The sequence below is a fragment of the Pleurodeles waltl genome, chromosome 3_1 (assembly GCF_031143425.1).
Source record: "Pleurodeles waltl isolate 20211129_DDA chromosome 3_1, aPleWal1.hap1.20221129, whole genome shotgun sequence".
NCBI lineage: Eukaryota > Metazoa > Chordata > Amphibia > Caudata > Salamandridae > Pleurodeles > Pleurodeles waltl.
In genome coordinates this window covers 31,687,751-31,713,054 of record NC_090440.1, presented here as the reverse complement: position 1 = coordinate 31,713,054, position 25,304 = coordinate 31,687,751, and the positions used below count along the sequence as shown (strand labels likewise).

Below are 25,304 nucleotides of genomic sequence, written 5' to 3'. Positions count from 1 at the left end.
GATTTCGTCGTAACAATTTTTCCCTTTGTTTTTCTTCCCTCCTCTTATTTCGACATTTTCAATTTAATTCTTTTACTAATTTTACATGACAGCCATAATCCAAATAAGCAAGCAATAACAATTAATATTCCCTGTATTATTTTCGCCAATATTCCATGCCATATACTACTAAACCAACTCCCCACTGAAGCAAGTCCTTTTCCATCCTTTTCCCAAACACCTGGTTCTTTCAGTTCCTTCAAATCTGTACTATCCCTAGTTAAGTTAGTAAGCATACTTCTAATCTCATTACTATTGTCAGGTATGTAAGCACATACTCATTAAGCATCTTACAGACTCTGCCATTTGTCGCTAAAAGAATGTGTAAAGCAAGCCTGTTTTGAAGAGTCATAGCCCTCTCCGCAGCAAGTTCAGTATCCATCAGGAGTATAGCCCCTGTGAAATTTGTCAGCATGTTATCCACAATAGTATACAACTTTCGAATCTTTATGGAGTTTAAGATAACTCCCACTGAATGAATTATTGCCCCAAATATGTCTCCTACTACACCAGCAGCAGTCTCCCTCTTTTGTCTAGTACGATGTAATTCAGACAATTTCGGAAACCTTTTCAAGTCCTCTAGTTGATATATCTTTGGGAAAACTATCCCCAAATAACTTGTCCCATACCATCCCTTTGAAAGACGGTAATAAGCATTAAGTCCACATATATAATAGACCCCAGGGATCGCTGGATCCTGTCCATTTAACATGAACGTCCACTTACTCTGAAGCAAAAACACATGATTACATTCACTCACTCCCACAAACACATTGTCATAATATGACTTTGGTCTAGATATGCAAAGCTTGCCTACGTGCAGTGCATCTAAAGCTAACTTCCCCTGTTCCCTAACCGCACTGTAACTCTCACTACTAGCAAAAGCTCACTGCTGGAATCCTTTTTCTAATTTGCCTTTCAATGCCCGTCTTCAATCTTCCTTGTGATCTAAAAAGCTTTTCTCTTTAGGTGTAAGCAAACATGTCAAATTATTGCGGTGTGCATAGGAGGTACTAATTGTTAGTGTCACCACACAGAATCCCTTAATTAACTTTGTGCTATAGTATTTAGCTATACTACTCAAATCCTCTATGATAGCCACATCAGAAAACACAAGGTCGTGATTGGTGTAAAAATATTGAATCTCTTCTTGGTTAGAGAATCTTGTTAGTAACAGACTACAACTTATCCCATATGTCAACAGCAGCTTGTGATAGGTAACCCCTTCTTGTACCGAAACAGGAACCTATGTACACACATAAAAATCCTTTGTATCCATTGTGTCAACATACTCATTCAGCAAACGATAGAAAACATTAGTTGATAGTTCCCCTTTTGCGTTAGTCCCCTCATGCAAATATTTTGTATCCTGCTCAAACCTCTCCCAAGCTGTTAGTGCATTGGCTGCCTCAGGAATTGTAGCATTGTTGGTTCCACTCTTACCCACTAATGGCATACCCACAATCACAACTATAATGAATATCACATACACGACACCCAAACCAAAACCCAAATATTGACAATACCTACTTCCCCTATTATCACCTCTAATGTTAGCCATGATCTGTAAAGAATCAGAAAGTGAAGGACGATTAGTTCAAACAACAACCAACAGAGGATGGTTGAAACTTATTATTATATATTTTTTCTTCAGCAAAGTTAAAGCAAGCGAAAGTTTTCTTCAGCAGTTATTTACAGCTCTCAATTTCACTCCCAGGATCCTTGTCAATACAGGGTAGCAGCTTGTCAAAATCCGTTTTCAAAAGTCAATTCAGGTTAACAGTGTCACATCCGGGAAGTTACCAGTCTCTTTTCTCAATTTCTCTTTCTTAGTTCAATTTTCATGCCTTCGCAGTCTCTTTGGCCAAACTCAGGTGCCAAAGTACTGACCTGGGACTTCTCGATCAGAGCAAAACGCTGAGAACTCTTGCTGCCATTCAGCTGACGTTGCGTACGCCCATTCAGGACCTGCGTACCTTCTGTTCGCTACTCTCTTTCTTTTTAATTTGCGATCGCCTTGCAATTCTCCTTCACTCAGATCTTCTCTCCCTGTCGTATCAACCTCTTCCTCTATTGCATCTTCGACGACCACTTTCTTCACTTGCAATTCCAGCCATTTATCTCCTTTCAGCGTCTCTCTGGCCTTTGATCTTTCCTGGGGCAACCCTTCATCTTCCTCTGACTCTATGGTGTTTTCTCTTTATGGACCTGCAATTTGCTCAGGAGGAGTCTGGACACTCTGACTCTCTTCCGCCTCAACTCCTTCGCCTTCGTGGTCTGTCAGGGGCTCTAGCTCATTTCCATATTCGTCTGCTTCTGGGAGAACCTCCTTCTGACTTGGCCCTCCTGGTGCCTCAGTTGAGATAGGCTCACCGTCACCCCTCTGGGTCTCTTCTCCTTCGACTCTTACTGGAGTGACTAGGCCGTCCTCAACAGGCTCTCCTTCTGTCTCAGTTCCCCTTCGATCACTCTCCGGCCCTTAGACTTCCTTTTCTGCTGTTGGTACGTTCAGCAACTCAACTTCCTCATCAGTTGAACACGTCACCTTTTTTGTGTGACTGACATGGATCCAGTTCGGAATTCCCGCACACTTCACAACAGTAGTAGTTAGTATTACTTGATCTGGCCCCTTCCAACGTGGCTCCAAACACAACTTCCTTACGTGGTTCGTGATGACAACCCAATCACCAGCCCTCAGATTGTGCCCTGGATCATTTATCGGCGGCAGGGTGGTAGCTTCCATCTGGTGAGAGAAAGAGCGGACCACGTCAGCCATACCCTTGCAGTAGTCCAACACCATATCATCCTTGATATTCACAAGAGCATTTGCAGGCACTGCGGGCAGTCTCATAGCTCGGCCCATGAGAATTTCATGAGGAGATGGTCCTGTTTTCTTGTTGGGCGTATTTCTCATTGACATTAGCACCCAGGGCAACGGATCAGGCCATTTCAAATTTGTGGCTGCACACATTTTTGCCATTCTCGACTTCAGGGTACCATTCATCTACTCCACTAGTCCTGATGCTTCAGGGCTATAACTACAGTGCAACTTCTGTTCAATGTTCAATGCTGTACACTATAGCTTAACCATCTCATTGTTGAAGTGACTTCCCCAATCTGATTATAAAGAGATCGGAAACCCGAAACGTGGCTTCGCTACTGTGAGACTGTCATTCCTACGTGTAGGGTATGCTTCAATCCAGTGACTAAAGATACACACAATCATCAACACATATCTCATCCAACCACACACGGGCATCTCAATAAAATCCAATTTCCAATTGCATTCTGCTAAATGGACCTCCTGCTCTCCCGATGTGGCTCAAATTCACCACTGTCCCTTTCCCCGCATTCATCTGTTGACAGATGATACACCTGTGACAAATTACTTCTGCAGCTTGTCTGAACTTCGGGTTAAACCAGCCAATTTTGAACAACCTGATCATGGCATCCCTCCCAATGTGTGCTTGACCATGGTAAAACCTTGCAAGCTGTGACAGGAGACTGTTCAGCAAAACCATTTTTCCTTCATCTGAGACCCACAAGCCATCTGGTCTTTGTACACATTGCATCCTAACCCAAGAACGCTTCTCATCTTTGCTGGCACGTCCCTGCAATAATCTCAGTTCTTCTAACGTGTCAATCACCCTTAATGCATAACCTGTGAATGTCTCATTTTCTGTTTCAGGTAACAATTCCCACTGATCTTTAAACGATATACAGTTCAATGCGCAAAACCATGCGAGCTGATCCGCATATCCATTTCCCATAGACACAAAGTCTTGTGATTTCAAATGAGCACTGCATTTCACCACGGCAATTTCATGAGTTAACTGAGTCGCGTGCAATAACTCCATAATTCTTTCACCATTTTTCACTGGAGAACCAGAAGAGGTCAGGAAACCCCTATGTGACCACAGTTGGCCAAAATCATGGACAATTCCGAATCCGTATCTGCTATCACTCTAGATAGTCACTCTCAACTGGGCAGCGGCATGGCAAGCTCAATTAAGGGCAACCAATTCAGCCACTTGAGCAGAATATACTCTCTCAAGCCAAGACGCTTCCAGGATACCAGAGATCGTACATAGAGCATATCCTGCTCACAGTACTCCTACTGAGCCTCTTAAGCATGAGCCATCGACAAAGATAATTTTGTCATTTTCTTCCAATTGGGTAGCTTTAATATCGGGCCTCGGTTTGGTGCACATTTCTGTTACAAGACAATCATGTTCTACATCTTCAACATCTTCAACTTCTGTGCTTTCATTTGGAAGCAAAGTTGCCAGGTTCAACATGATACATCTTTTCATTGTTACATTTGGTGACCCCAATATAATCGTTTCATATTTTGTCAGTCTTGCATTTATCATGTGCTGCATTTTGGTATGGGTTAACAAGATCTCAACTGAGTGAGGGACCATAACTGTTAAAGGATGTCCCATCACTATGCCTTCACACTGTGTGAGGCTTTGACCAACTGCTGCTACTGCACGCAGACAACCTGGTAAGGCTGCTGCAACTGGGTCCAAAGAAGCTGAAAAATATGCTACTGGTCGGTTTACACCTCTATGGACCTGTGTCAGGACAGACAAAGAACATGCATCACGTTCATGACAAAACAGAACAAAAGGCTTTGTGTAGTCAGGCATACCTAAAGCTAGAGCCTTGCACATGCTCTCCCTTAACTCAGTGAATGCCTTCATTTCTTTCTCTGACAGTACTATGACATCCGGCCCATCCTTAACTGTCAGTCTCACCAATGGATTGGATATGACTGAGAAATTCGGGATCCACTGTCGACAGTAGCCCACCATTCCCAGAAACATCCTAACATCTCTCTGTGTCGTTGGGGGATTCATCTGCAACAGGGCAGTCACCTTCTCCCTCGATAACTTCCTCGACCCTTTCTCAATTTGATGACCTAAGTATTTCACCTCTTTCTGACAATATTGCAACTTCTTTGGGGACACCTTGTGTCTGTTCTTTCCCAAATGGTTCATTAAGGCAATTGAATCATACTTGCACTCATCCCTCGTTCTGGATGCGATCAACAGGTCATCAATGTACTGTACCAGAGTCGATTGAAAAGGCAATTCCATTGACTCCAAATCCTTCTTCAGTATCTGATTGAAGATGATTCCGAAAACCCTTGAGGAATTCAACACTAATTGTAAACCTTATCCAGGAATTTGAAACTGAAAAGAAATTGGCTGTCCTCATGAAGAGGCACAGAAAAGAACGCTTGGGACAAATCAACCACTGTGAACCACTCTGCCTCACATGGAACCTGGAACATGATCACAGCTGGATTTGGCACCACTGGGCAACATTTCACTACTATGTCGTTAATCTTTCTCAAGTCTTGGACAATTCAAACTTTCCCAACCCCATTATTGGTGAGTTACACGGACTGCTCATCCCTTCTTTCAAGACTCCATGTTTCACAAATTCTGTGATCAACTGCACGACCTTTATAAGGACATCTTGCGCCATATGGTACTGCGGTAACTGGGGTAACACAGCATTTGGCTTCACACTGACTTTAACTGGCTCGACTCCTTTTATGAGTCCTACTTCCTTCCCTGTCAAGTCCCACACCTTCTCTTGTACTGTCCCCTGCTAGTCTGCTGGTGGATCAGTCACTGTGAACATTGGGAAGAAGTTAATCAGAGGATACTCCTCATCTGTGGTCTCCGTTTCAGGCTCTGAAACCTGCTCCTCATCTCCTTCATCGTCACTGTTTGTCTGAACCTCAGTCCCTTAATTCGAACAGGTGATCGAACACCTTGTCTTGCATAGTGAGTCTCTTCCCAGTAGGGACACGGGACTCGAATAGCAAACTACAAACCTATGCAACCCCTGGAAAGTGCCAAGCTCAACCTGAACCGGATCTGTGATCGGGTTAGTCAAGAGCTGATTTGCCACTCCTACTACCTTGACTGTACGTACCGAAAGGGGCAATTTCGGAACCTCTGCACTTCTGACTGCAGAGCGTGTAGCTCCTGTGTCAACCAAGAATGAAACCTTGTGACCCATTACCTCCCCCTGAACATAGGGCCCTACCTGATCTACTTCTAGGGACGCTGCAAGCCTGCACTCCTCACTATCTGAACTCTCATCCGACCATTCATCGTTTATTCCATTCTCACCATGTAATGGGAACTGTTGCACTGCGTTACTTTGACTTATTCTTTGACCTGTGACCTGTTGAGGAAGCATTACCTGTTGCTGTTCCATTGGCGCTAAGGGCAATTCGCATTTGCTGTCTAGGTACCATGGGAACCCGCTGTTGCATTTGCTGCATCTGAATCGGCTGTATCATCTGCACTTGTTGCATGGGTTGAAGACCCTGCATCTGCATCATATTATTCTGAAAGTTTGGATTAGGACCTCTCAACCTTGGTCCCTTCACGTTTTCAAATGCACTGACATCATTGCTTTGTTGAACAACACCCTCCTGCACCATCATCGGACACTCCTGCTTCCAATGTCCATCACACCCGCAAGCATGACAAGGTAACATCTTCTTCATCCCCTACACATCATTTTGAACCACTATGGTATTCAAGTCTGTGCTTCTGTTCACAAACCTCAGCGACCTCTGCCTCTCACTTGCTCCTGAAACATCCCATTTCCTTGCGGCTATTGCACCATCTGTTGTAGAAAACCTCCCTGCATCCCTGACTGTGCTGCCTTAATTTGCATCACCATTGTTTACTCCTTCAACTTTCTCTGCTTCAACTCAATCTCGTCACTACAGTACTTTGCATACTACATCACATCGTCAATCGGCTTCGCTTGCCAGCAAATCAAGTGATTCTTAATCATCTGACTAATCTCCAGTCTCAACCCTTCAACAAATCTGAACACAAGGTGATTCATGTCCTTCGCTTCAACAACCTCTGTACCGCTGTAGTTCTTGAATGCTTTCAACAACCTCTCATAATAGGCATGTATCGACTCTTTGGGCTCCTGTGCTGTCCGGTCAATCTTTTGCCGATCAACATTCTGCGGCGAAACTCTCTGCTTCAAGAACTCAATCACCTTATAGTAGTATCTCATCATCTCAGGAGACGGTGCTCCTGTGACTCTATCCCTTGCTGGTTCCGCGGTCGGCCAATCCACACTCCTCTTGCACTAAAGCCACAAATCGGCCGGAACTATGATCTCAAAGAGAGTATTCAGGTCCTCCCAGAGACATTCCGCAAGCTTCGCAAACCTATCCATCTGCTGATACCACTCTATTGGTTTCTCCCTTAGCCTCGGAAAGTCATTTGTAAATGACAGGATGTCACCTCTGGTCCGCGGCACATGGACAAGAACCCTTCCAGCCGTCTCTCTCATCGGTAACATCTTTACTGCACCCACATCCTGTGAGGCCTTTGCTGGCTGCTCTATGTCACTTTTCCTCTTGTCTCTTTTCTTCACCCACCTGCCTTCCCATTTCTCTAAGGCTCCCCAAACCTGTGCACTCTGCAGTATTTCTGTAAGGTGTGCCTTCATCCTAGTAGATCTCATATGTTCAAAATCCTTAGGCTCAAACTGTAACTCCCGTTCAGAAGTTAGGCATTGTCTAAGTCTATTCCATATTTGTCTGCCAAATTTGCCAACCTCTGGTGCACCCTACTGACTTCTTTGGTTATCTTTGGACACAAATACCTCAATTCTGCCTCTGTGTATGATTCTAGCCTGTTTACTCCCATGCTCCCTTCAATTAGTTTATCTGCCTCCATGCCCAACCTCACAAAATTCAGGTATGCCTCTCCTTCTGACCTTCCTGCTTCTGCAGGAGTAGTTTGTGGTGAACTTAACTTGTCTAACCAATCGTTCAATTGTTGAGCAGTTAAACCGTGCAAGGAGATATTCCCAGCCTGCACTATCGGTGTTTGCAGTATGTTTGTACTCGAGATCTGCGGAGTCAGCAGTCCCAAACCTGATTGTCTCAGAGCATCTGGATGAGCCCCAATCGGACTGAAGTCTAATAAAGACCTAGACCTTTCGAATGTCGGTTCCACTGGAGCCACCCCTTGAGAGCTCCCTACAAACCCTCCTCTTGTCTTTTCTTGGGTCATTATTCCTTGATCACATACACTAGGTTTAGTTTGCGCATACAATGGTACCGGCGGACCAACTGTAATGGGCAAGGATATGGCAGCTGGCGGCTGCCTTCTTCCCAAAACCTGTGGAGCATCAACTCCCATATTCATGGCTGACTGCGGTCCTGCGACTGAAGTGTAATTCAGAACCATTTGTTGCTGTGTGTGGGGCAGTAAAGGTGGAGTTGGCTCAGTCTGTATCAGCTTTGGTCTCGTATATGTTGAATCTGACGGCACCATCAAATTCGTGGTAGTCTCTAAAATCGGGACATCAGGGTAAAGCCTCTGGACCTGTGGTGGCTGTAACTGAGGCTGCATCTCTGGAGCAGTGGACATAATAATATTACTCTGCACCAGGACCGGTGTGGAGACAGGCCTAACCTGTGCCGGATTTACTGTCACCTTGTTCTGAGTTGAACTTACAGGGCCTGTACTAGTACTCGGTCTCTTGTCATCTATTGCATATGGCGGTGGTCGGTCATTCAGTAACTGATTTAGGAACTCATTGTCGTCTGAGTCATCCATCTCTGACCAGTGCTTCTTAGCCTCTTTGTTTTTAGAAGAACTCTTGTCAGTCTTACGAGTGGCTTTTACCCCTTTGTTTTCATTTTCTTGAGCTATTGCTGGAAACATCCTAACTCCATCTATTGTTTCTCTTTTCCAGACTCTCTGTGCACTATCCCACCTAACCTCCGCTAGTGTATTTTCTACTTTCCTCATTTTCCTCTCAAATTTCTGTTGTTGCTGTTGTATTGCCATCAGTTCCCAGATTGCTAACGCCTCAAACTGTGCTAGCCTCAGAGGTGGCTTTAGCTCATTTAACACCCTCTGCAAATTTTCCAAAATCCTTATATTGAACTTTTTGTGCTCCAGAAACGCCACGCACCCTTCTTTCTCTGTTTCTTTGCACCATTGCTTTAACCAAACACATGGCGCGACTCCCCTCTCCTCCATTAAGGCATAAGCCGGTGTATCCTCTGGCGGTGTAACCTCTCCTACACTCGCAGTAATATATGTATCTCCCCTCAAAGCGCTTTTTAAAGCCTTGAAAACTTCATTTTTGTGTCTTTTATTTTGTTTACAATCAAATCAGGAAGTGACTTTAATTCCCAGAACTCTCTTCGCTTACCTTCTCAACCAATTGTCTCTCATGGACGGCTGCCATTCCGTGCGTGACTCTTCTCACTAACCGACCTATCCCAGCACAGCTCCAATGACGTCACGCTCATACACACTGCGGCTGACAAAGTCTTGTGGCTTGTCTTCCTCACTCTCCCTCACACAAAACTAATGCAGTATATTGCGAGCACCAACAAAACTCAAATTTGCCGGTTTACTACAGGAAAAGGGTAACACAATTGCTTCAGAACTTTACAGAGATTTTGCTTAGCCTCAGCCGCTACTCTCTCCTTCTCAGATCCTGGATTTGCAAGCAAAATTTGACAAGCAAATTTTACTCTCGACTTGTCAATGGGTCCTTCTAGTGCACTTTAGAACTCACCAAATCTCCATCGAAGTTTTCATTTGCTCACATTGACTCAAACTTGACTCGTCCACCACGCCCGATTGACCTATTAAACCGTGCAAATTACAGCATAAACCAAGTGTCTCATACACTTATCAATATATTCCGGAGTCTTAGACCGTGTAGGGTCCGTACATCACCAACAACCACGTGGACAATTTTGAGCACAAAGCGTAACACTCACATGAAGTTTGCCGACTTCCCTACTCTCATACTGCAGAGTACGCACACTCCTACTAAAACATTACCTGGCCTAAAATTCTCACAGACTTCACAATTCACCTGCGGTATGCATAAGCTGTGCAAGCGCAAACCCCTACTTCATTCATACTATCACTAGAACGCCGAGAACATACCCAACTCACTTCAGCAGGCTCCGAGATTCGGGGAAAGTCATTTGGGACTTAGGGGCACATCATTTCTCCAATTAGCATAATTGAAAAAAAAAAAATTTCCCAAAACCCAATTTTCCGATAAGCCTTGCTTACTTCCAAACTACGCTCATCAATTTCTACCAAACCTTTTGAAACAACAATTTCATCAAACTGTGGTCCCTCGTCCTGGGGCCCCAAAGGGCCAAACCATTTACCTCTGCTACCAAAAACTGTTAGCGCGTCAGGACCTTGATAAGTAAACTTACAAGGAGACACGCCTAGGCCGATGAACCTTTTGACCATGTTCAGAGACTACTCAGAACGAGATATCTTTTAACATCAGAATCAATATGATAATAAGTCAAGCAATATTCGCAATACCTAATCAACAAGTTAATCAATGACATTCAATAAGAATCGATAAGTGAACATACCATGACCTTTCAGTCATGAATAACCACATCAATTTAGTTAAGGATTAGAATATTTATTTCCCTATTTGTTACAATCTAATATCGTCCTCGTTAATCTCATTAGCAATCAATCTCATTAGTAACTCTTCAGATACATAATTTGAACACAGTTAATCAACGCATAGAGAATATTCATTAAGCACTAAAACATCATTAATAGGAAGCAGTTTGGCAAAGTCTCAGAGTACAAGATTCAACAAAGCAAGAACTCAGTCATTTGTCTATTTGCGTCAGATTTTAGTAAAGCACCTCAACTAACCTAGAATTAGCATCAGTATGTTGGGCTTCATGCAAAACAATTTAACAAACACAAATTTGGAAAACATCTAACTACGGCTTCTATCAAAAGAGCAGTTGGTACCTAAAAAGAAAAGGCAAACAGACAATTACAATTTGCATCAGATAGTTACCCCTACAACGAATCAGCAATCAGCATCAGTCTTCGTCCTCAGGACATCAGTCGATTCAGCATCAGCAAGGATAGGACAGGGCGAAGTCTCAGTATGGCATTGCTAAGAATAAGCACTTCCCTCATAAGGAGGAGAAGTAAGTATCAGGTAAGGATTTAATAGAGGATGGTTAAGATATCAGAAGAATAAACTACAAAGTCTCAAAGATTAATGGCAAAAATATAGCTTGGTGGAATGTCCAGTAAGAGCTAATAATAGCTCATAATGGCAAGGATTTGTGAAGAAGAATGGCTGATTTCTCCTCGGGTCACGCTGTTATATCAAAACTGTCGAACTAGCCCTTAATTCCTCATTGGATCAATTTTGGTGCATCATTATCTCTGTCCAATAATTCTCCACGCACCTCACTAGAATTTTCCACAAAAGTTCTCATGCAGTCGATTGGCCCACGTTGTTGACGTCTTCATCGATAGGAATGTCATGTAAGAAAGTTACACTTTACGCTCGAGTCAGTAGTCCCATTGTCTTCTCCTAGTCTAGACAGCCTTGTACCGGTTACGAATTACACTGTTACATTCGGCAAGAATGTCTCCTTGAGCAAGCCGGGTCCCATGAGAAAGAATTTACTATGGTTACACACATATCTCTAGCTTCTGGAAAAGTACAGCTTTGTGTCCTTCAGGAAAGCAGCACATTGCACGGTAGAAAAACACAGTTTAATATGAGACCAGGCAGCTAGGCCCAGACCTTCGCTAATTAAGGCCTGGTGATTAATTTAGTAAAACCCCAATACATGACTGTAATCATAATATGCTAATACAAAACCTTACATTAATACATTATTAATTCATCATTAATACGTTTCATTAGTCATCGCTTATATTGATGACCACTCCCCGTGGGCACATTTCAAACGCGTGCATTATTTCCTACGTTAACACATTTTCTATATTGCAAGCTTTTAATGTTAATATTAATTTTAAAGATCACAACACTACTGTGGCCAAGAAGGTGTTGTGTAGCCATTTTAACTATAGCTCTATGCAAGCTAGTTTTACATACTAGGCCACTGTGCACTTTTCCCTAGATCTATTTTATTCACATTCGCATTGTTATTTTACAATAACCCGATTTTACGGTCTTGTTTTAATTTCTTCTATCAAACTGTTTGGCTTAGTTCAGCACTGTGTTCGCAAACAATGCATTCTTGATCGCCCTGTGCTTCAGTCAAGGCTACAGTCTGGTACATTGGTGGTAAACGTGGTAGAAGTTTAGTCTCCAACATTCATAGAAAATACACATCCTTACGTAGGGACATTTTCTTAGAACATCTGCTGTGTTAGTTATAAAAACACTTTCTAGTCCTAGTACACGTCAAGAGGGAGATTCCAGCCAGGGAACCACAACTGTATGCTGAATGCCCCGTTGCAGATGCTGACGTAGATTACAGGCCTTTGTTCAGGTATGAGGGTTGATGTCCTGCCGGGGGAACCTGAAAGGCAGGCTTTGAGCTTAACATGCTGTGCTCGAAATATAACTTAGAGAGAGAATAGTCCATTGATTCTAGCGGCACCATGATAGCCTTATTCTTGTGTTTCACTCTCATCGTTACTATTTTAATATTACTGTGTTGTGTAGTTCTGGTTATTGCAGCTCAAGCTTTGCTATCCAAAATACAGTCGTTTTATTAAACCAATCTTTAAAACGTATACTGCCTTTATTGTCAGTTATATATGGGACCGCACTGTGTATGAGAGAACCGGTTGTGACCTGAGTTACCACGACTTCCCTGAGAAGTACTGACATGTCATGCGCTCGGCTGCCCAATTGTCTCTACCATTTGGGAGAGTTGAGTCACTGCTAGTTAGCCGGAGCAAAACCCAGATTTGGAGCGACAAGTGTCATCCACTGTGGGTCAGACTCAGTCCCCCACACTGTGGACGATCTTGCTGCTCAAAATCCAGTAGTCTCATTAGGATAATGAGAGCCTACGCGACAAAGGTGCGTGGCTGAAACGGAAGGAGAGTCAATCACTCCATTCGCCCACTCACAACTGGAGTGTCTAAGCAACAGCCAACAACAGGCAAAGCAACATTAGGACTTGAGAGTCTGTAGGTGGTGAGTGGCAGAGAGTGTCTGTGAAATGAGTGATCAATGCATGTGAGAAACTCTCCAATGTTTATGTAGGAAGCGAGAGTGTCAAGGAGGCGGGAAGTGGCAGACAGTGTCTGTGACATGAGAGTATTCAAAGACAAGCAATGCGTATGGAATGAGAGTGTTCAAAGACAAGCAATGTACTTAAAATTAGAGTGTTCAAAGACAGGCAGTGGCTATGAAATGACAGCGTTCAAAGACAAGCAATGTCCTTAAAATTAGAGTGTTCAAAGACAAGCAATGTGTATGAAATGAGATTGTTCAAGGAGAAGCAATGTCTATGAAATGAGTGCTCAACGACATGAAAGTGATATGAGAGTGTTCAAAGATAATCAATGTCAGTGAAATGAGAGTGTTCAAAGACAAGCAATGTACTTAAAATGAGAGTGTTCAAAGAGAAGCAATGTCAGTGAAATGAGAGTGCTCAAGAAGAGATGAAAACAGGCAATGTGCATGAAATTAGAGTGTTATGGAGTTGCCAAGGAAAACAATGCATTTAAAATGAGAGTGTTCAGAGACAGGTAATATAAATGAGGTGATTGTAATGAAAAACAGACAATGTGTATGAAATGACTGTGTTCAAAGTCAGGCAATGTGTATGAAATGACTGTGTCCAAAGTCAGGCAATGTGTATGAAATGACTGTGTTCAAAGACAGGCAATGTGTATGAAATGAGTGTGATCAATGAGTGTGAGAAACTGTCTAATGTTTGTGTATGAAGCGAGAGTGCTGAGGAGGTGGTGAGTGGCAGGGTCTGTGAAATGAGAGTGTTTAAAGACAAGCAATGCTCTTAAAATGAGAGTGCTTAAGAAGAGACCAAAGACAGGCAATGTGTATTAAATGATAGTGCTATGGAGTGGCAAGGGACAGGCAATGCACATAAAATGAGAGTGTTCAAAGACAGGCAATGTGTATGAATTGACTGTGTTCAAAGGCAGACGATGTGTTTGAAATGAGTGTGTTCAAAAACAGGCAATGTGTATGAAATGACTGTTCAAAAACAGGCAGTGTGTTTGAAATGACTGTGCTCAAAGACAGGCAATGTGTATGAAATGACTGTTCAAAAACAGGCAGTGTGTTTGAAATGACTGTGCTCAAAGACAGGCAATGTATATGAAATTACTGAATTAATGAATGTGTTCAAAAACAGGCAATATATATGGAATGAGTATAATCAAAAACAGGTAAGTTGTATGAAACAACTGTGTTCTAAGATAGTCAATGTATATGAAATGACTGTTCAAAGGCAGGCAATGTGTATGAAATGACTGTGTTCAAAGATACGCAAGGTATATGAAATGACTGTGTTCAAAGGTAGGCAATGCATATGAAATTACTGTGGTCAAAGACAGGCAATGTTTATGAAATGACTGTGTTAAAAGACAGGCAATGTATATGAAATGACTGTGTTCAAATGTAGGCAATGCATATGTAATTACTGTGGTCAAAGACAGGAAATGTATATGAAATACCTGTGTTAAAAGACAGTCAATGTATATGAAATGACTGTGTTTAAAGAAAGGCAAAGTGTATGAAATGACTGTGTTCAAAGACAGGCAATGTGTATGAAATGACTGTGTTCAAAGATAGGCAATGTGCATGAAATGAGTGTGCTCAAAATAGGCAATGTGCATGAAATGAGTGTGGTCAAAAACAGGAAAAGTGCATGAAATGTCAGAGTTCCGAGACAGGCAATGTAAATTAAAGGAGTGTGCTCAGCCAACAAGTAAACAATATTTATGAAATTAGAGTACCCGCAGTGTTGCCAGCGACGAGTATGCAGGTAAACAATGTTAATGAAATGAGAGTATCCAAAGACAGGCAATGTGTATGAAAGGAGCGTTCAAGAAGTGGCTAAAGACAGGCAATATGAATGAAATGAGGAAGCACAAGAAACAAATACAGACAGGCAATGCAAATGAAATGAGAGCACTAGGGGAGTGGCCAACAACAGCCAATGTAAATGAAATGAGTGTCAACAAATAGGTTTTGGAAATTAAAAGATGCTGTCCAAGGACAGGCAACAGATGAGGACATGCTCATCCAACTACTGTATCCAGGGAGAGGCAAAGGAAAGATTGACACACAAGAGGGGAGCAGGGCCTCGTGAGCCTCAGGTAAAGGCTGGCCCAGTATCCCCAGTCTGAACAAAGCAAAAAACTAGCATTTGAGAAACATTTGTTCGAGTCAGAATGTGACCGAATTATTCAGAAAGCTTTTTCGAACAGCATTTTACCAACTGTGGCCGCACACATTTGTCCTTTGCATCTCCACAACGTTCACATCCTTTTCACCTACACCTTCCCATGTGCATCTTTTGTCCAGTGCACCTTGCTCACAAGGATAACAGAAGGAGCTATGAATTTGCAGGGATACACATTTTCACACAGCACAAGTTTTTTGTTAATCTGGTGACGTGTGCATGTGTGCAGGGAATACATTTTTATGTCGAGCGTTAGCGTTCGGCCTGCTGTATACTAAAGTATACAATAGAGTGAGTTCCAGCTTTCTGATTTGTTAGTTGCAGTGTCCTTCAAAAATCATTACTTGCTAGTGGTCAGTTTGCCTCTTTGTCCTGCCTTTTTCCACTTTGGGAGCAGCACAAAGTACTGTGTAATTACACTATCTCCTGTTTATCTCTTCTGTAAGGGACTTTTTTTTGCCATTTGCCTGTTTCACCTCAACAGTGTGGGTGCTTGTTCAGTCCCTCCTCCCCACCAGCTCCCTCTATAAACATAAACCAACTGCAGAGGGAGGGTTTTCCAGGGCCAGCTCACCCTCTTCCTTTTGTTGTTTTCAGACTGTGTGGCAATAAAAGTCCAGTCACTAATTTACAACGCTATGAGCTCTAACTCGAACAAACATGAGACTATTGCATTCCAAATGCTTGATTAAATGCACTTTGACCGCTGGCCGTCAATCACTATTCCTCCGCCTACGCCACCTCTTAAACCAACCCCTCTGCCGCCACCCTTGTTTTCCTGTTGCCGCTTGAATCCTGTTCCTTTCCACCACAACAACACGTAATCAGCGGTCTATTTACTAACATGAATACAGCCATAAAAAGACAAATTTACGGCGTGGCTGCACGTCTGCAGCCTGCCTCAGCACATCAGTGCATAGTCGAAGGGGTGTTCCTTGCCTCCCCAGCCTGAATAAACTCTTAGTTGTACGGGGATCGTGACGGAGGGCATCCGGCAGGGATAAATATTCATAGTCAACAGGAAATGCACTATTCAAGCTCCCAACCCTCGAATTAGAGACGCATCAGTCTAGACGCGCATCTCTTGGCCCGCACATTCCCTTCAGACATCGCAAGCCAACTAAGTGTTTATCGTTCAGTCAGTAGGCGTCTTACTTCCTGTGCAGCTCCCTGCATAGCGCCTCTCCAGTTCTCTTTTTGGCACTCACTGTTAGCAGGCGGGTCTTAAGGAGGGCTGCCTTGTACAGCGCCTTCTTTCTCATACTGTGCCAATACTGTAGGCATGCACAACCCCCTTCTGGCATCAGCTCTTTGTCAATCCTCTGGATGGTGGACAGCGGTTAGAGTCCATATCCTGCATGCATTCTATCAATAACCCTCCTTCTGCACCCCTCCTCTCCAGATACCACTCTGTACAACGTTTGCTAGCTAGCTTTAAGAATCCACTGGAAATGCATACCATATTGATAAACACTGCTTTGGACTGCACATTACTCCATGCTGGACCATTACCACCTCCCCTGCAATTGAGACCATCTTGAGAAGGCATAATAATGCTCATTTAATGATGCATGAGTCAAGGACTGGGCAGAGTTGTGCCGCTTGGGCATTTGCTCATTGGTGTGTTAAAGTCAGGATTAGCAAAGCTTCACATTGCACTCTTCACGCATATGTCTCCAGGTACCGCAGTCACACTCTGAGTCTTGCAAAGAGATAGAGGCAGTGTAGGAATACTCCGATCACCAGTGAACAGGTGAAAATAACTTGCAGAGCTGTTTTGACCCCACCAAGGTACCCTGTGTACCCTGTGCAGGTAGAAGCCTTAGTATTCTACGTCAGTGTTAAACAGCGGGTTACGGGTGCCGGATATAAGGCTTCAGATAGACAGGCCAGGAGTTGGATCTTTGAGCTGTGATGTAAGAGAAGGATAGAAGCCTGGCATTGTATCGGTGTCCAGCTTATGGTGCATTGTTGCTTCTGTGTTGTTGCTTTTCACTCCAGGGGTCAAACCTTGCAATAGATGGTACACATGGTATTTACAAAATATTTTCCTGGTTTTCATTTTAGTAATTGCAGTCTCATGTTAATAAGACACCATCAGTTTCTCTTGTGTAGGAACACGTTGTAAACCCAGTATTGGACATTGCGGACAACGGGTTCAACAATGCTGCTGTTTGTTATGGCTCTGCGAGTAATGGAAAACTTTCCAAATGTAGCCTGGTTTATTTTTTCAGCACGGCGCCTCATTCACGGTCACCGCACTTCATGCTTCAGAGGTGCGCCTCACTTTTATCTACACGGCGCATGCTTTCAGCTGTGCCTGGTTTAAATAGCATTTTAGATACAGAAAATGGATTCCCAGTAGCTACTGTCAGGCCTAACCGCCTCCTGCTAAGGTTATTCCAAAAATTAGACGTGCTGCCTTGAATGTTGCAACAGCAGGGTGTGCAAAGCTGCCCACATTTACATGATATGGTTGTTTGTTTACATTGAGAGTCCAATAAACGTGTCTGTTGTAGGATCTTTAAGAGAAGGGGGTGGCAGGAACTCCCCTTCTCGTTCTTCGCCTGCACTCCTCAGGGTTCTGAGCCAGAGGAGCTGACGTGGGTTTTAATATTCCAAACAGATGGGCCTGGTGACGGGCGTCATCAGACGATGAGGAGATTGAGAGGGCAGCAGGGGATGCAGCCCCTCACTGCACTATTTGACATTTATTACATCTGATGAAATTTTGTGCATTTAAAAAAGTTTTGATTAAGGAAATGTTTAAATGCCCCACATGGGTCTCTACTCTGCACCGCACACAGATGCAAATTGTTCCCATGGAAAGTGTTGGTCAGGTAGTAGCACCGCCTGTGGGAAATGTGTCAGTACATACATACCCTGGGTCTTTCACTGCTTGTTTCTCTCACCATCTTTTTTTTCTCTAATGTTAATTTTTCTCTTTCTTTTCACACTTCTTTTATTATTTTTCCTCTTTATCTTTTGTTTGCTAGCTTCCTTCCCTTTTTTCTTTTGTCTCCCATGTTTGCTCTATTTCTTCTCTTAGTTGTATTTTCATTTTCTCCTTCTTTCTATATCATCTTTCTTTTATTTATTTTCAACCCCTTCTCTTTCTTCTTTGTCTGTTGTATTCCTTTCGCTTCTCTTTCTCTGCCCCATCTGCTTTCTCTCCTGAGGCCTAGTTATCAATGGAGCAGGTGCAGTGGCACCGGGGCCCAGAGACCTATGGACCTCACTCAACTCTAATTACTGCTGTATTTTCCTACCGAATTGCAGTCAACCATTTTCCTTTCTTACTCCAGGGCCCATGACACCGTTACTACGCCACTTGTCCTCTTCATCTTTACTCACGACTCCCACTTTCCTTTCATCCTCCAATTCGTTTCAAAATATATTTTTGTTATGGTGTTTTGAGCATTACACTCTAATGCCAAAAGTTTATTCTGATAAAGGTTTATATGACAACTGTATGTGTTTTAAGACGGAGGAAGAAGGTAAATGGAAGTGGTTCAGATAAATGCTGGGCCACTGGAATTATATGGCAGGAAAAGATGAAATTATGAGAAAAAGTTGACCAATTTATGTGGCAAGAAATTCTAGTTATGAATTTACAATGTCAATAGCTCCAGCTCAAGACAAAAGAGACCTATTGCATTGCAAATGCTTGTTTCTTTCAGATACCGACCACTCAGACGAATCCAAGAGCCTGGAGGTCTTTGAGATCATCATCAAAGAGAACGAAGGTAAGGGACACCCCTTGATCCTCCCGTGACCCCGAGAAAGGACATTGCTTTCTTACAAGTTTGTGAAAGTGCTCAAGGCAGGACACATTGACATATTCAATGGAACACATTTAGTGCTCACATGTTTTCACAATAGGTCTACAGACGACATCACATATTGCATCACTAATGATGACATTGGGGACATCAGACATGATATAATAAAATACACCAGATGAGCAATAAAGATAAAGGCCAGTCAGTTCATACTCAGTTATACCATGGTGCTGTGGTGAGGCAGGAGGCGAGTGTGCACTCAGTATTGCATTGTGTGCATATGTCAGTGTGTGTTGCCCCGTGTAGTGAAGAGTGTTGCTACACTGGGATGCACCATATCCTCATGTCAATGCAGTGTATAAAGTGATACTACACAACGACATTGATGCTTTGTGTAGTGCCTACAGAGACAGTGCATCTTATGTTAATATTCTGTACACTGTAGAGAGTGCTGCTACATCTCCATGTCGAGGTTGTGTTCACTTTCATTCCACTACACTAGGTGAACTATATTAAACCTTTATAGAGTGTATAGTGTAACACTACATTTCCAATGTATTGCTGTGTACAGTGTACTGTTTGACTACACTTGGTGACATATTACCTTTTTGAAATAGTGTGTACAATGTACAGCATGGTGCTAGTACTCTATATATATATATATGTTTCGTATAGTGCATAATATTAAATAGAAATTAATTCTGTGTTCATTGAACAGTCTGACACTACAATACCATGTAAATATTTTGTTCAGTCTTTAGGGTGACACTGTGTCACTGAAGTAAATTCATATTCAGTATATAGTTTAATACTACATTGTTTTATTAATGTTGAGTACAGCAGATAGTGTGATTCTTCATCTGCGTACAGTGTATAGTGTAAGAATACATTCCGTTGTTAATTCTGCACACAGCGGACAGTGTGAATCTTTATCTGCCTACAGTGTACAGTGTAAGGATACAATGCAGTGTTCATGCTGCACACAGCAGATAGTGTGATTCTTCATCTGAGTACATTCCAGTGTTAATGCTGTGCTCAGTTGTGTGACGCTGCATTTCTATATTATTACTGTATGCAGTGGTAGTTTCACTAAATATTCACATATTAATGATGTGCACAGTGTATAGTGTGAAGCTATATCCTGGTAAAAATGCAGTGGCCATAGCGATGACACGTTCCCATATTAATGCTGTGAACTGTGTATAGCACGGTACTTAATCTGTGTTCCAGGGACCCCTAGGAGTCCATGACACATACTCAGGGGTTCCGCAATTGCTTAGAAAATTAAATAATATTAAATAGATGAATAAAGTGCATTTAACTAAAGAAACACATTTGAAAAAAAAACATTTTAAAACATTCTGTAAATGTGAAGGAATTTAAAATTGAAGGTAAAAAAGTTAAATTCAGTTGGTATCCTCAGATTGTTTCGTGGAGGTAGTGCCAGTGAATCAAACAGAACATAGGATGGATGATAAGTGGCCTCAATTCAATTTAGAAAAGCCCAAACCTTCTCATTAAAATAAAAAATCTTTTTTTTAGAAAGTTGTATTAATACAATATTTCACCATTTGTGTAGTTGTCTGATCAGTGCTTGTTTCTGTAGTTTTGTGTATTGCTTAGAAAATCAAAGAAATTAAATTGTTTATGCCAGGGTCCCCCAATTCCAATAATGACTCAGTGGGGGTCCCTGGATTCCAATAATGATTCAGTGGCAGTCTTGTTCAGGAGAAAAGCAGGAATAGGGAGGAAGCTCATCAAATCAGGAGCAGGGAAGGGGGGCGTGGCCGTGGCCAAGCCGGCGATCATAGTGGACACGAGCTAGTGAGCTCTGCATCTCACCCGGCTCATTCGTCGGAACATGGGGGACTGGATGCTGGTGGCATCTTGTGGGCGGTGGTGCCTGACAGCAGTGGAGACCCGGGTAGTGGCAGATCTAAGCGCCGGCTCCCGAGAGTGGTGAAGAGAAGAATCGGGCCATGCGCACGTGGATCCGTGGCCTGCCGGACCCCATTGAGTGGCGGGCGCGGTCCTACTGCAGTGCGCCGGCGCGGCGCGGCGTGGCGAGGCCCGACTGAAGCAGTCTGCCTCGGGGAAGCCCCCTGGAGGGTCGGCGCCTCATCGGATTCTGAAGAGCCTGCGGGCGCGCGGAGGGGGGCGCCGGTCTCCCACAAGAGGCGCTGAGGCGCCGAAGGGAAGGGCTGGATCCTCCGACCGTGTAGGCTAGTTTGCTGGCCTGCCCCTGGCTGTTAAGCTGGATTAAGGCCCTAGGGGCCTGGAGTTGGTACCTGGTGGCCCAGTAGCAGGAGGCAAGAAGAAAACTATGGGGCAATCGTGGGCTGGGCTGCTCGTGCTGCTGCATGGTGCCTTCCTGTGTGCGCAGGCAAGTGGGCCCAGTCCTGTTTGGAGAGCTGGAGCAATAACAGGCCGGTTGGCCTTGGAGGCGACTGGGCAGCAGATTTACAGCTGAGGACGAGGTTGGAGGCGGGGAGCCGGCCCACCGGTAACTGGTGTTGTGGGATTGGGCTACAGTGGTGACCACTACAAGAAACTAGAGGCTACCCTGGAGGGCCCATGTTGCTGCGGGACTGCCGCACTGGCTGCAGGGATGCTCTGGTCTGGTCTCCACGTGTGGGCTGGGTGCGCTAGAGGACCCTAGGTTGTTGGGGCTGGCGGTGTGTCAACTGGCAGACGGAGTGGCGCTGGCGGGAGCCTGCATTGACGCTGTCCATGGCGGGAACGGGCCGTCTTCGCTCTGCTACCGGAGCTGGGAGATCGCAAGATGCTGCGGTGCAAGACAGTCAGAAGTTGGACGCTGTGCTGGCTGCGGTGGAACACATTGGAGACTCACTGGAGCGGGCTCGCACATCCTTGAAAGCCAAGATCGACAAAGTGGCCAGTGACCTTGTCTTGCTATGCGCTGACCACCTCAAATTGGCGGATAAAACAGGTATGATAGAGGCGGGGGTGGACGAGCTGACACCGGTGGCGTCTCGCTTGGAGTCCAAGATGGTGGATATCCTAACACGAGTGGCGGAGCTGGAGCGTCACGTGGAAGACGCATAGCACCGCACCAGGAGAAATAATATACAGGTGGTTGGACTGCCTCAAGGTGCGGAGGGCCGGAACGTGGTGGCCTACTCTGAGAGTTGGCTTCGGGGACTGGTACCGGCTGGTGCACTAACCCCCTTCTTTTCGGTGGAGCGAGCTCATCAGATCCCCGCGAGGAAGTGGCCCTCGTCCTTTTATAATTCATCTGCTCCAATATGCGGCTCGAGACATTCTACTCAAAACTGTGAGATCCTCCCCGCTGCCTCGAGTAGACGATGCGCAAATAATGGTGTTCCCGGACTACACTCTGGCGGTACAAAAGGACCGGGCCTCCTACATGCCCTGGAATACTCCCTACTATTCCCGGCCAAACTCCGCATTGTGGCTGAGAATAAATCCCACTTCTTCACCACGCCAGAAGCGGCGTGGGAGTGGCTGGAATCAACAGGCCGCATCTCGGGCCGTGAAGTGGTGAGGAACACGCCTGCACCGAAACGAAGGAGTAGCCGGACGAGGCGTGCCCGAAAGTGGGACGGTGTGATCACGGAGGCCGCGACTCATGCCCCTGACCTGGACCAGCTTATACAGGAGCGGCGTGAGGCGATACAATCGGCTGCGGCTATCAGCGCCTCTCCAGTGGCATCAGACTCAAAAACTGAAAACTTGCGGCCTCCCAGTGACAGACCTGCCACACCGGATCGGCTCTCGGAGCTGGGCTTTCCGGAATGCCCGTCTGTGACGTCTGCCACGGCAGACGAACTCTTCTAGGCCCTGTAGGGGTCTATTTGGATGGCCTGGCAATGCTGTAGCCTCTGTTTGGAGTAAATAGGGTGTATGGACTACATAGATGCTATGTCACTTAGGGGCATATTTATACTCTGTTTGCGCCAAATGTGAGTCAAAAAATTTGACGCACAATCGGCGCAGACCCTGCCCCATATTTATACTTTGACATCCGACCCTGCGGGCGTCAAAATTCCACCATGTGCGTCATTTTTTGGAAGGGGGAACCAGCCTTGTGTTAATTAAATGCAAGGTAGGCGTTCTCTTCCAAAAAATGACTTTAAGGCCTGTGCCCCTTATTTATACTCTGGCATCATTTTGACGCACAGGAGGGGGTGGGCCTTAAAAAATGGCGCACAGCCTGATGGGCGCCATTTTTTAACGCCTGGGTCAGGGCAGGCATTAAGGGACCTGTGGGCTCGGAAGGAGCCCAGAGGTGCCCTCCCCTGCCCCCAGGGACACCCCCTGCCACCCTTGCCCACCCCAGGAGGACACCCAAGGATGGAGGGACCCATCCCAGGGAAGTAAAGGTAAGTTTAGGTAAGTATTTTTTGCCGATTTTTTTTGTGGCATAGGGGGGCCTGATTTGCCCCCCCCCCTACATGCCACTATGCCCAATGACCATGCCCAGGGGACATAAGTCCCCTGGGCATGGCCATTGGGCAAGGGGGCATGACTCCTGTCGTTGCTAAGACAGGAGTCATGTCAATGGAGGTTGGGCGTCAAAAAAAATGGCGCAAATCCGGTTTGAGGCCTGAATTTTGCCTCAGACCTGACTTGCACCATTTTTTGACGCACCACCCCCATTTTCCCATACGCCGGCGCTGCCTGGTGTGAGTCATTTTTTTTGACGCACACCAGTCCGCAGCGCCGGCTAACGTCATTCCATAAATAAGGCGCCCGCATGGCGGGTTGGAATGGCGTTAGCCGGCGGTAACATTTTTGACGCACAACTGCGTTGGCGCAGTTGTGCGTCAAAAAGTATAAATATGGGCCTTAATGTGTGCTGATAGTCAGCCCGGTTGCCAGGCGTGGGCAATTCTTATGGGCAGTCTGAGCAAGTTACTGCTGGTGCTCTGGCTGTCTCTGACTGCTGGTCAGGACTGCAGCTAGCCGCTGGCCTCCCCCCCCTTTCTGTTATCCACCTTAGCCGGGATGACTGGCTTGGTGAGTGCTTGCTTCCTTGTGTGGTTTGGCCTACCCCACTCTCCTGCTCGCGGAGAATTAAAATGTGTGATTATGTTTTTGAATGATCAAGTTGTTTGGTTTGGGCAGAGACTGGTTGTCTATTTGCTCTGATGGTATTGGTTTTGTTCTGGTTATGTTAGAGGCTATACCTAGGGCGTCTGACCATGTGCTGGGAATCTACTACTGTGCACGCAGCGTTGCGTTTTCGGGTGGGACGGGAGGTGAGAGGGAGTGCCCAGTAGCTGCAGCCATGAACCCATATATCGCGATCACTTGGAATGTGCGTGGCATACATACGCCTAGGCGCAGGTACTCCATATATTCATATCTCAAAAGGCACTCAGTCCACCTTGCCTTTTTGCAAGAAACCCATTTGGTGCTCTCAGAGCTCCCTCGCTTGCAGAGGCGTTGGAGGGGGCAGCTATATGCAACAGGTCACTCCGCTTATGCCAGGGGTGCCCTGATCTGGATAAAAGTGGGTGTCCCCTTTGTGGTAGAGGAGCAGATCATAGATGCGCAAGGGAGATTCGTCCTGGTGTGTGGACGGTTTACAGGTCGTGCCATAGTACTGGGATCTATATGCGCCCCAAATGTAGATCAGACTTCCTTTCCGCACAATTTGTCCCACCACTTGGCAGGTTGGAGTGACTACCCATGGCTACTGGGAGGGGACTTTAATAGTGTGCTAGATATTGACTTAGATCGTACCTTCCCTCCATTGCCTACATCCCCTGTTGTGGCGGCCGCCCGTGGGTTAGTCAATTGGACACAACACTGGCACCTGGTGGATATATGGCGGAAGCGGAATGCTGCAGACAGAGTTTACTCGTACTATTCTACACCACACTCCCTGCATGTGCGCCTGGACAGAGTGCTAGGCACGCAGAACTTGGGCTCAGCAGTCGTAGGGGTGGATTATTTGGGACGCACGCACTCAGATCACAACCCACAGATTCTGCGTTTGGGTTGGGATCCTGCGACGGTCCCTACCTGGAATCTCAGGCCTGAGCTCTTGGAGGATGCTGCGTTTACAGCATCCTTGGACGCGGCGATCCCTGAATTTTTTTAGATTAATGATGGCACTGCCTCTACGGGCCTGCTAGAGTGGGATGCCTTTAAAGTCTTCATCCGTGGTCACTGTATGGGGACTCAGTGAAATTTGCGCCGCTCGATTGAACGTGACCTGGCTCATATAGAGCGAGACTCACTGCGCCCAGAGAGGG

The 25,304-nt window shown here is 45.0% G+C and overlaps 1 protein-coding gene across 1 annotated transcript in view; it reads left to right on the top strand.

Moving 5' to 3' along the window:
* Positions 1-25,304, top strand: part of LOC138283725 (embryonic protein UVS.2-like) — a 103,236-nt gene that overhangs the window by 6,004 nt on the left and 71,928 nt on the right. The window contains exon 3 of the mRNA XM_069221770.1: positions 18,958-19,023. Coding sequence (XP_069077871.1) covers positions 18,958-19,023 — 66 coding nt within the window. The remainder of the gene's footprint in view (positions 1-18,957; positions 19,024-25,304) is intronic.